We start from the raw sequence: 13,304 nt of genomic DNA on the forward strand, positions 1-13,304 counted from the left end.
ACTTTCATGCTGTATAACTTAACTAAAACTTTTAATTTAGTGTAACTCTCACATCCAAGATAAAGGGGTTGATGTTCACCTTTAATATGGTTAGTAAAATTCGAAGAATCCGAAGAAATATCATTATCCTCGTCGTTAGCTTCATCCATTCTTGTGGGAAATTCATTAACAGATTCTGAAGTGTCGGTGTCATCCGGTACATGATTATCTCCTAAATTTGACTCCCCGTGCCATATCCAGTGTGTATAAGTTTCTTCAATACCATATTGAAAGAGATGGTTTTTGACTTCCTGAGCTTTCTATAATTTACTATGTGTGCACTTTAAGCATGTACAACTAATTTTCTCTTCAGTATACCCCTTTTCGAATGCAAATTTCAATAAATCTTCAACGCCTATTTTAAACTCTTTTGTCCTTCTATCAGCTCTTAACCATGATCTGTCTATCTTTACATCAACGTAGACTAGCTAAAATCAACAAATAGCAAGACAACTCTATTTTTCCTATAATACGATACGAGTTTAACAAAGAAACCTCAGTTTACTACACTCATTGACTAGCTAAAATATCATCCCAATCTTCACTCATAGACCAGCTCAACAACTTGTTAAATATCATCTCAATCATAATACATAGACCATGATAATTGACTAATTCTACATATAGAAGAGTAGAAAGACAACTTAAAATATACAATTTATTTAAATTGATTTAAAACAATTTCCCCAAATCAACACGAACCCTAATCCAAACTTCCAGATTATCTATACAATCCAAACAAATATAGATGCAAAAAATTATCCAAATAGTTATCGAAATAAATTTATGAAATTGAATTCATTAACATCGAGTCTTTAGAAAAAATTACCTTAAATGTGTAGAAGTGTATATGCGAATCGAGATTATGTCCTCCTGATGATACTAATTTTCCCTGAATCGAGATTATGTCTCAGTGATGTTACGAAGATAATTTTCCCTAAAATGAATGAAGTGAGTAAGAAGAGGAGATAAAGAAAGAGATGAGAAGAAGAGAGTAATGAGAGTCCTGACCTAACTGAGCTCAATAATTATGTCCTTATTCCGACACAATTATACAAATATTGTTAAATAATAATATTATATATATACATAAATATGTATACAATTAATTTTCTTAAATAAAGGACAATGGTTTCCGGACAAAACTATTGTTTAAAATAAACTCAAACAACGGTTCCTTAGAAACACACTTGTCCATGAGTATCTTAACTCACAATATATTAAATAAAGGTTCCTTGTCTAAACGCTTGTCATACTTTTATCCAGACAACGGTTTCGAAAAAAATTATTTCATTAACATATCTCGACATCCGTACGGTTCGATCGTCGAAAAACTCGTTCAAAAAAATTATTCAGATATTCGGGTAAGATTCTCGTTCTACAGAGTACGTCTTTTACTAGAATCTCCTTATAAAGTCATGCACGGCAAGTTCAAAAATTTTTGAAAAAAAATTATATGCCTAAAATCAACATATCTTGACATCTGTACGGTTGGATCATCGAAAAACTCATTCAAAAAAATTATTCAGACATTCAGGTAAGATTCTCGTTCTACGGAGTACGTCTTTTACTAGATTCTTCTTATAAAGTAATGCACGACAAGTTCGTGATTTTTTTAACACTTTTTTATATGCCTAAAATCAACATATCTTAACATCCGTACGGTTGGATCGTCAAAAAACTCGTTCAAAAAAATTATTCAGACATTCTGGTAACATTCTCCTCTACGGAGAACGTTTTTATTATATTCTCCATATAAAGTCATGCACGACAAGTTCGAGAATTTTTGAACATTTTTTTATATGCCTAAAATCAACATATCTTGACATCCGTACAGTTGGATCATCGAAAAATTCGTTCAGAAAAATTATTCAGACATTCAGATAAGATTCTCGTTCTATGGAGTATGTCTTTTACTAAATTGTCCTTATAAAGTCATGCATGACAAGTTCGAGAATTTTTGAAAAAAAATTTATATGCCTAAAATCAACATATCTTGACATCCGTAAGGTTGGATCGTCGAAAAACTCATTCAAAAAAATTATTCAGACATTCGGGCAAGATTCTCGTTCTACGGAGTACGTCTTTTACTAGATTCTGCTTATAAAGTAATGCACGGCAAGTTCAAAAATTTTTGAAAAAAAATTTATATGCCTAAAATCAACATATCTTGACATTCGTACTGTTGGATCGTCGAAAAACTCGTTCAAAAAAATTATTCAGACATTCAGCAAAATTCTCGTTCTCCGGAGTACGTATTTTACTAGATTCTCCTTATAAAGTCATACACGGCAAGTTCGAATATTTTTGAAAAAAAAATTATATGCCAAAAATCAACATATCTTGACATTTATACAGTTGGATCTTCGAAAAATTCATTCAAAACAATTATTCAGACATTCGGGTAGGATTTTCGTTCTATGGAGTACGTCTTTTACTATATTCTCCTTATAAAGTAATGCACGACAAGTTCGAGAATTTTTTAACACTTTTTTATATGCCTAAAATCAACATATCTTAACATCCGTATGGTTGGATTGTCGAAAAACTCATTCAAAAAAATTATTCAGACATTTGGGTAAGATTCTCTTCTACGGAGAACGTCTTTTACTAGATTCTCCTTATAAAGTCATGCACGGCAAGTTCGAGAATTTTTGAACATTTTTTTATATGCCTAAAATCAACATATCTTGACATCCGTAAGGTTGGATCATCAAAAATTTGTTCAAAAAAAATATTAAGACATTCGGGTAAGATTCTCGTTCTTCAGAGTACGTCTTTTACTAAATTCTCCTTATAAAGTCATGTACGACAAGTTCGAGAATTTTTGAAAAAAAAATTAAATGCCTAAAATCAACATATCTTGACATTCTTACGGTTGGATCGTCAAAAAACTCGTTCAAAAAAATTATTCAGACATTCAGGCAAGTTTCTCGTTCTACGAAGTACGTCTTTTACTAGATTCTCCTTATAAAGTCATGCACGACAAGTTCAAAAATTTTTGAAAAAAAAATTATATTCCTAAAATCAACATATCTTGACATCTGTACGGTTGGATCGTCGAAAAACTCATTCAAAACAATTATTCATACATTCGGGTAAGATTCTCATTCTGCGGAGTACGTCTTTTACTAGATTCTCCTTATAAAGTAATGCACGACAAGTTCGAGAATTTTTGAACATTTTTTTATATGCCTAAAATCAACATATCTTGACATCTGTAAGGTTGGATCGTCGAAAAACTCGTTCAAAAAAATTATTCAGACATTCGAGTAAGATTCTCTTCTACGGAGAACGTCTTTTACTAGATTCTCCTTATAAAGTAATGCACGACAAGTTCGAGAATTTTTGAACATTTTTTTATATGTCTAAAATCAACATAAATTCACATCCGTACGGATGATTCATCGAAAAACTCGTTCAAAAAAATTACTCAGACATTCAGGTAAGATTCTTGTTCTATGGAGCACCTCTTTTACTAGATTCTCCTTATAAAGTCATGCACGACAAGTTCGAGAATTTTTTAACACTTTTTTATATGCCTAAAATCAACATATCTTGACATCCGTACGATTGGATCGTCGAAAAATTCGTTAAAAAAATTATTCAGACATTCGGGTAAGATTCTCGTTATACGTAGTACGTCTTTTACTAAATTCTCCTTATAAAGTCATGCAGGGGAAGTTCGAGAATTTTTGAAAAAAAATTTTATATGCCTAAAATCAACATATCTTGACATCCGTAGGGTTAGATCGTCGAAAAACTCGTTCAAAAAAATTATTCACACATTCGGGCAAGATTCTCGTTCTACGGAGTACGTCTTTTACTAGATTATCTTTATAAAGTCATGCACGGCAAGTTCGAAAATTTTTGAAAAAAAATTTATATGCCTAAAATCAACATATCTTGACATCTGTACGGTTGGATCGTCGAAAAACTCATTCAAAAAAATTATTCAGAGATTCGTGTAAGATTCTCTTCTACTGTTAAATATATTTGATAATGTCATGTGTAATATGATTTTTGTTTAGTTTTCAGATCTTACTTAAACAGGACAAATCAGTACTTAACTGGAAATCAGCACTTATACGGAAGACAGAACTTAAGATATCAGAACATAAGTTATCTGAACTTAAGATTCATAAGATATTTATCAGGAGATAATATCAGGACTTATGATGTCTTTTCGATAAGGCAGGCGGCTGATTGAAAGGAAAGATAATCGAGACTAAGACAGAAATAATTGTGCATGAAGAAGGAATTCTATGAAGAATAGAATACTTGGAAGAAAAGATAACTAGTTGATATATTTTAGGAAGCAGAATTATATTCCATATCAATTAGAAGATTATCTTGTAAATGTGTAGTACATAAACACAGGCATAGAGTTTACACTATAAGTGTTACGATTATCAAAGTTATTATTCATTGTAACTCTAGCAGCTGTCGTGATAATTTGTTCATCACTGAGAGAAGACAGTTCCATATTGTAACAGAGTTTATTGTGTTGAATAAAATCTATTTTCTGTTACTTGACTTCTTAAATTCGATTTGATTGTGCTAAACACTGTATTCAACCCCCTTTCTACAGTGGTTGTGACCTAACAAGTGGTATCAGAGCTATCTAGTAACACACAAACAGTTTAAGATCCAAAATCAATCATGTCTGAAGAAGAAACTCCAACCAAGCCCACCAAAACTGAAGAACCTCCAAAAACCATAACCCATAGTCGATATGAGACTATAAGAGTTCCCATGTTGAAACCTTCTGAGTATTCCATATGGAAAGTGAAGATGGCTATATTTCTAGAAGGTACAGATCCATAATATCTCGACAGGATTTATGAAGGACCACATATGCCAACCAAACTCTCTATGGAAGTTGTCGGTCAGCCAGCAAAGTCTGTACCAAAGGAGAAAAGTGATTACACTGCTGAAGATATCTCATCGATTGTGAAGGATGCAAAGGTAAGACACTTGCTGCATAGTACCATTGATAATGTCATGTCAAACAGGGTAATTCAATGCAAGACTGCAAAAGAGATATGGGATGCTTTGGAAACAAGGTGTCAGGGAACTAATTTAATCAAGAAGAACATGAAGACTATACTTACTCAAGAGTATGAGCACTTTGACTCAAAGCCTGATGAGTCATTAACTGATTTATATGACAGATTTGTCAAACACTTGAATGATTTGTCACTAGTTGACAAAGAGTATGATATTGAAGATTCAAATCTTAAATCTTAAACAACTCTTGATGAAATTTATGGGATGCTCAAGACTCATGAACTTGAGATGGAACAAAAAAGCAAGAGGAATGGAAGAAAGTCAAGGACAGTTGCTTTTATGGCTAAGGAGGAAATTCCCAAAGAAGCTGCCTCAAAGAAAGGCAAGGGAAAGGCTCTCATCAAAAAGTCTGATACTGAGTCATCAAGTTCTGATAGTGATGATGACTCAGAAACTGAAAGTATATCTAAGATAGACCCTGATGAGGAGATGATGAATTTGTGTGCTCTTATGGTAAAAGGAATCACAAAGATTGCATACAGGAAATTCAGGAGAGGAAAGAAGTTTTCCAGGAAAGGTACAAGTTCTAATAAGAAAGGTTTCAGAAAATCTGAAGGCAAAGAAGAAAAGTCTGACAGAGGAGATTACTCAAATGTTAAATGCTACAACTGTGGTGAGAAAGGCCACATATCTCCATATTGCAGAAAAGGGAAAAGTGACAAAGGCAAGGCTCTTGTCACAAAGAAGAAAAGCTGGTCAGATGCTTCAGATTCTGAGGATGAGGAAAACTATACCTTGATGGCAAATGCTGATAGCAGTTCTGATACTGCTGACGTAAAGGTACCTCAAACTACTTATGCCTTTCATACGGATGATATTATTGAGTTGAGAAGATATCTTAAGACCATGTTAATTAGTTACAAAGATCAAACTTTAACATATGAAAGATTAACTTCTGAATATCTTGCTTATAAAAAGAGGAATGATTATTTAGAAAAAGAGTTAGTCATGTTCCATCAAACTCAGAAAGATAGAGATGATGCCTTTTATATTAGGGATGAAGGGTTAAAAATGAATGAATCTCTAAAAACTGAGTTAGAAAAGGAAAGAGAGATTATTAGGACTTGGACTAACTCTGGTAAAGCAACTCAGGATATTCTTAGTAGTGGAAATTGGAAAGAGGGCTTAGGTTATGGAGATGATAAGAACAGTAAGGGAACTGTAGAAACTGAGCCTATAGTTGTTAAACAAAAACCAAAGGTAAATCCTGTTAAGTTTGTAACTACAAAGTCTGATATTGAGAAATCAGAAGTTAAGGAGAAAGTAACTTCTGACAAACCTAAACAGGATAAGCCAACTGAAGTTAACATAGGCTTAATGACGAACAAGCAGCTTAAGCATAAGATGAAAGATGTTAAGAATGTAAACAAGGTAAAGCCACCTAGGAAAAATAGGAATGGAAAGGAAGGTGTGAACAAAAGTAACAATTAAAAGCCTTTTCCTAATGCTCCTAGAAAAACATGTCATAACTGTGGAAATTCTAACCATCTCGCTTCTTTTTGCAGGAAGAATAAGAATATAAACTCCTTACCTTCAAAATTAGGAGTTAAGTGTCAGTCTGTTAGATATAAGCCACAAAATCCTTGTTTTCATTGTGGTAGATATTGGCATTCCATTTATACTTGTAAGGAATATCATAGTTTGTACTATGATTATTATCAAATAAAACCTTTTATAAAGAAAGTTAGCATTATTCCTTCTAGTATAAATTTTGATGCAAAGTCTGATATTGCAAATTCTGATAAGAAAACTATTCACATAAACTCTGATGTTAAATCCGCTGCAAATGTTAACAAACTTAAAAAGGCCAAAGGATCCAAGCAAGTCGGGGTCCTTAAAACTAATCATTAGTGGTCTTTGTAATTGCAGGGCAACAAGAATAATATCCTAGTTCTGGACAGTGGATGTTCTGGACATATAACTGGAAATAAATCCTTGCTATCAGACTTTGTGGAGAAAGCTAACCCAGGTGTTTCTTGTGGAGATGGCAACATTGGAAAAACTCTGGGATATGGCAATATCAATCTGGGAAATGTCATCATTGAAAAAGTAGCTCTGGTCTCAGGACTTAAACACAATTTGCTGAGTGTGAGTCAAATCTGTGACAGAGGTTATCATGTGGATTTCTTTGAAGAATACTGTGAAGTTGTAAGCAAATCTACAGGTAAAGTTATTCTGAAAGGATACATGCATGGTAACATTTATGAAGCCAAGCTTTCAACAAGTATTGATGGTTCTGCAATCTGTCTGTTAAGTAGAGCATCAATTGAAGAAAGCTGGGATTGGCACAAGAAACTCTCTCATTTAAATTTTAACAATATAAATGAACTAGTCAAGAAAGATCTTGTGAGAGGACTTCCAAAATCAGTATTTGCTCCTGATGGCTTTTGTGATTCATGTGAGAAGGCAAAACAAAAAAAATCTTCATTCAAGAGCAAGACTGAATCATCAATTCTTGAGCCTTATCACCTACTACATGTTGATCTATTTGGTCCAGTTAATGTCTTATCTATTGCAAAGAAGAAATATGCTATGGTCATACTGGATGAGTTCACCAGATACACGTGGGTGTAATTCTTGCACACAAAAAGTGAAACTGCATCTATCTTGATTGATCATGTCAAGCAACTGGATAAATTGGTCAAAGATTCTGTGAAGATCAAAAGAAGTGATAATGGCACTGAGTTCAAGAATTTGATCATGGAAGAGTTCTGCAAAGACCATGGAATAAAGCAGGAATTTTCTGCTCCTGGAACTCCACGGCAAAATGGAGTTGTTGAAAGAAAGAATAGAACTCTTATTGAAGCTACACGAACTATGCTTGATGAAGCAAAGTTGCCAACCTACTTTTGGGCCGAAGCTGTGCAGACTGCTTATTTTACTCAGAGTGCAACACTTATCAACAAGGTTGGAAAAACACTATATGAGATGGTGGAGAAAAACAAGCCAAATCTGAAGTATTTTTATGTATTTGGATGCAATTGTTTTGTTCTTCAGACTCATCCCGTACAGCTATCCAAATTTGATCTAAAAGCTGATGAAGGAATTGTTGTTGGATATCCACTTTCTACAAAAGCCTCTAGAGTCTACAATTTAAGAACAAGGGTTGTCATGGAATCTATCAATGTCTCTTTTGATGATAAGAAGATTACTGTACTTGAAGATTTCAATGATTATGATTAGCTGAGATTCGAAAATGAAGTTTTATATTCTGATTCTGTAAATCCTGATACTGCAAACTCTGATGGATTAAGCTCTGATGTTATTGAAACTGTGGTGACTACGCCTAAGGAAAATGCACCTGTGTAGGGGGAGCATACTGAAGATCTAACCACATCTCAAGAAGCATCATAACCTATAATAGGCTCTTCAAGTTCTGATGGGTCAAGTTTTGATAATTCTGGAAACTCTTGTTCCGATATTTCTGGAAACTCAAATAATGAAGGATCCAACTCAGAGAGCATAATTTTAGTGGGAGCATCAGAAAATGTTGATGGAGACAATATGGATCATGGGGGAGCAACCAACACTACACCAATTAGCTATCTATTGTAACAAGAGTTGTTAGGCGTTGCAGTACATTAAAAAAATTAGCCAAATAAATGGCGGGCTTCTGAAACATTGCTGGGCGGGATTTTACTAAAAGACTTGCCGGGCTTCCCAAAATAAAATAAAAAAAAGAAAAACAAAAGAGGCTCGTAGAAGAACAAAGTAAACACAGTTGGACATTATATTTTTAGACAAAGTAAACACAGCTGGAAGAAGAACAAAGCTCATAAACACATCTCGAAGAGAGGAGAATCTGAGGAGAAACACAGCTCGTAGAAGTTTGAACCTCCAAAAAGGTAAAACACAGATCCTTACTTCAAATCTTTTTCCCTAAATCGATTATAAGTTTGATTACAAAATACCATGTGATTGTTCTTCTTTCAAATCTTAATTGATTATGTTTTCTATGTTCAATCTTGTTTCTTATCCTCAAAATACATTTTAATCGATTGTGCATGTTCTATTTTTTTGTTTTAGTTATTTTGTTTAATCGGTTGTGTATAATTTTAATTAGGGATTTTGTTTTTTGATTATTGTATGAGTACTGACTATGTTGTCATCGATTATAACTTTGTTTGTTTATTTTTTGATTTAGTTTATAACTATGAGATCTTTCAATATGAATTTTAATTAGAAATGGTTATGCTTGTATTGATAAAATCTCATTTTATAAATGAGATTTTATAATTATGATTATATAATTTATGATGTATGTCCTTTGTTTCTTTCTTTGTGTAGAAAATAGGTTTGTGAACAATCAATATGACTTGGGTTTCACTTCTAAAGTACAGTGAGGCCTATAGTAATGGGGTGACAGATTTTATATAAAATGCTTTCGATAATTTTGCCACAGGGTCTGAACTAAGATGCCCTTGCAAAGATTGTAGTAATCGTTTCTGGTTTTCTGAAGAAGACGTGTATGACTATCTCGTTAGTAACATTCTGTGTCCATCGTTTGTTAATTGGGTATACGAAGTGTCAACCCCTAAGTTTAAAAAAGTTGATCAGGAGATGGAGTGTGATAGTGGTATGGGCCTAGGTGAAGATTTTGATAAAATGATTCGTGATGAAAGTAGAGTTAGGAATGGTTTACTAAGCTTGTTGAGGAAGGGAAAAAACCTTTGTATCCGGGGTGTGAACAATTTACTCTTTTAGGATTTGTAGTGAAACTTTACTTATTAAAGTGCACTCATGGTTTTACTGAGGGTGCCTTTAGCGGTATTCTGAAGTTGATAAAGGAGGCATTTCCTGATATAAATCTGCCTTCTTCTTTTAAGGTGGCCAAAAATATGATTAGAGAATTAGGTCTTGATTATCAGAAAATACACGCTTGTCCCAATGATTGCATGTTGTATTGGGGGGAAAATTTAAACTTAACAAAGTGCAAATTTTGTGGGGTTTCAAGATGGAAACTCCAAAAAAACAGGACTGATGCACCTGTTTCTCCTGACTTAGAAAAAAAAAGTCGAAAGTTCCTGCAAAAGTCTTACAATATTTCCCGTTGAAACCAAGGCTCCAACGCTTATTCATGTGTAAAGACTACTCTAAACTCATGACATGGCATGCACTAGAAAGAACAAAAGATGGAAAGCTACGACATCCGGCCGATGCAGAGGGTTGAAAGTCGATGGATGCTAACCATCCAAATTTTACAGCGGGCCCTCGAAATATCAGGTTAGGTTTAGCGGCAGATGGGATTAATCCTTATCGATCGATGAATAGAAGTCACAGCTCTTGGCCAATTATTCTAGTGAATTATAATCTTCCTCCTTGGTTGATTATGAAACCTGAAAACTTAATTCTCTCGACACTAGTCCCTGGACCCGTGTACCCTGGTAATGATATTGATGTATATATGCAGCCACTCATCACTGAGTTGAAAAAATTAAGGGAAGTAGGTTTACAAACCGACGATGCCTATGCTGATGAAACATTCATGTTACGTTCGAGTCTTCTCTGGACCATTAGTGATTTTCCAGGGTATGCCATTTTATCGGGTTGGAGCACGAAGGGTAAGTTAGGTTGTCCGAATTGCCATTACTGTACATCTTCATTGTATTTGAAGCATAGCCGTAAAGTCTGCTATATGAACCACAAAAAATTTCTACCTCCTGACCACAAGCATAGGTTTGATACTAGAAGATTTAATGGTAAGGTTGAAACTGAAGTTTGCCCCCCTCCACTATCTGGAAAGGATATTGAAGAATTATTGCACGGATATGAAAATTATTTTGGGAAACGAGATGCAAAGAAGAGGAAAAGGGGTATAGATTATCCATTTAAAAAGAAGTCTATATTCTTTCAATTACCATATTGGAGAGATAATTTAATTAGACATAATCTAGATGTCATGCATATAGAAAAAAATATATGTGATAAAATAATAGGGACTTTGTTGAATATGGGTGGCAAGACGAAAGACCATATCAGTGCCCGAAAAGATTTGCAGGAAATGGGTATTCGAAAGGTTCTTCATCCCATTAAAATTGGAGATAGCAATCGCTATGAAATCAGGGCAACAACTTTTGACATGACGAAAAAAGAAAAAGAAAGCTTTTGTACATCATTCATGGACGCTAAGTTGCCCCACGGAACTGCATCTAATATTAGTCGATGTGTAAATATAGCTGAACGAAAGATATTCGGGTATAAAAGTCATGATGCGCACTTTATACTCCAGTATCTACTAAAATTTGCTGCTGTAAAGAACTTAAAACCAGAGGTCACAATACCTTTAGTCAGATTAGGTGTATTTTTCCGGGGGATATGCGGAAAAGTGTTGGAGCTGGAAGAAGTTCATAAGTTGCAGGAGGAAGTTATTGAAATACACTGCCAATTAGAAATTAACTTCCCGCCTGCATTTTTTGACATCATGGTTCACCTTCCAGTCCACTTATGTAAGGAAGTGGAATTTGGGGGACCGGTGCATCTAAGATGGATGTTTGGTATTGAGAGATATCTAGGTAAATTGAAGTCATATGTCCGAAATAGAAGTAAACCAGAAGGGTCTATAGAAGAAGGGTACCTGGCAGAAGAATGCGTGACATTTTATTCCAGTTTTTTAACTAATAGTAGAAAAAGAGAGATTGAGAAGAACATAAATGTTGGATACCCCATTGGTTCGAGGAGAAACAAAGATGGAAAGTCTGTCTACTTGGCGGAATATGTTTGGATTAATGCTCATCGGTACATATTATTCAACAGTGGAAATTACAAGATTGAGAAGCTTATTGAGTACGTTCTTATTCCCTTTATATGTTCAAGTTAATATAGTAGTTTAAACTAGGAATATAGATGGTAATTTTAATTTCATTTTGGTGTACAAATTATAGGGAACATCATATTTTATATGATAATGAAGCAAAGACAAAGAAATACAAAAAAGAAAGAACACATACTCTAGAATTTCATAACTGGTTAAAGGCTAAGGTTGAGAAAAGAACTGAAAATAAATTGGAATTGTCAAATTTGGCAAGGGGGCCTCAACGAGCAGCGAAAAAATTTAGTGGCTATGTCATAAATGGATTCAGATTTCACACCAGGAAAAGGGATACCAACTGTACTCCACAAAATAGCGGTGTCATCTTGACAGTTCTAACCACCAGTTTTGCGAGTTCGAAGGATCAAAATCCAACAGTTGGGGATGTTATTTACTACGGAGCAATTGAAGAGATTATTGAAGTAGATTATTGGGGTGCATTTACGGTTGTTTTGTTTAGGTGCATTTGGTATCAAAAGGATAAGGGCTGCTTTGGGTGCACACGTGTCAATTTCAGTAAATTATGTCAAAAGGATGATCCATTTGTACTAGCTACACACGTACAACTGGTATTCTACATTCAAGATTGTACCGAAAAGAACTTGTGGTTTGTTGTTAAGAAACTACCGAAAGAGCACAATGGAATAGACGAGGAAACTGATGATATGCTTGAAGATCTTTGCGGACCTACCATGCACGATACTGAACTTGAATACCCATTTCAGAAACAAACTGATGATATGACTTGGCATAGGGATGACATCCCGAATGAAAATGTGTCATGCGGTGAAGAGGAAGAAGATCATGATGATGACCATGACGAATGAATGGACATGCTGACTTCTTTATTTCTGTTTTTTATGCTCATCTGTTGCTTTTAATTATGAAAAAGTTTGTACCACTACTTGTAACTTATTCCTGATTGCTTGTAAAATTTGATGATCAGTTCACTTGTTATTTGCTACTTGTTGTTTGTTGTAACTTATTCCTGATTGTTTGTTATTTAATTTTTATATTTCACTCATTACTTGATAGTAATTGCTTATATCTGTATAATGTGGGGACTAATTAATATTCATGTTCATGTTATTTTCAGGTTATGGAAGAAAACTATTTTTTCCTCAGGTTCCACCATAAGGGCCAGTTTCAAAAAACCAAATACACAAATGGAACAACTACAACAATTAATGCAGCTGCGGAGCCTGATAGATTTTCATTCTCGGTACTGATGGAGTATGTTAAAGATGACCTTGGATATACAGATATTGGAGGAGTTTATGCGAAGAACGAAGATGGATGGAAACTACTGATGACTGATAAAGATGTAGATGATCTTGTAGCAGGGGTAAAACTTGGTTCTTTCTTGGATATTTACCTTGACAATATG

General features: G+C 34.3%; 1 protein-coding gene across 1 annotated transcript; it reads left to right on the plus strand.

The window, feature by feature from the left end:
• Nucleotides 1-10,285: 10,285 nt before the first annotated feature.
• Nucleotides 10,286-12,744, plus strand: LOC141673381 (uncharacterized). Its single transcript, XM_074480127.1, has 2 exons — nucleotides 10,286-11,892; nucleotides 11,991-12,744. The coding sequence occupies exons 1-2, from the start codon at nucleotides 10,286-10,288 to the stop codon at nucleotides 12,742-12,744; spliced, it is 2,361 nt and encodes a 786-aa protein (XP_074336228.1).
• The last annotated feature ends 560 nt before the right edge of the window (nucleotides 12,745-13,304 follow it).

This window comes from Apium graveolens, chromosome 7 (assembly GCF_009905375.1).
Source record: "Apium graveolens cultivar Ventura chromosome 7, ASM990537v1, whole genome shotgun sequence".
NCBI lineage: Eukaryota > Viridiplantae > Streptophyta > Magnoliopsida > Apiales > Apiaceae > Apium > Apium graveolens.

What these genes read in the sequence shown, in the direction of transcription:
- LOC141673381 (XM_074480127.1), top strand. Translation starts at nt 10,286, where the DNA reads ATGGATGCTAACCATCCAAATTTTACAGCGGGCCCTCGAAATATCAGG. An exon ending in AAGATTGAGAAGCTTATTGA is followed by an intron (nt 11,893 to 11,990) that starts GTACGTTCTTAT and finishes TACAAATTATAG; the next exon opens with GGAACATCATATTTTATATG.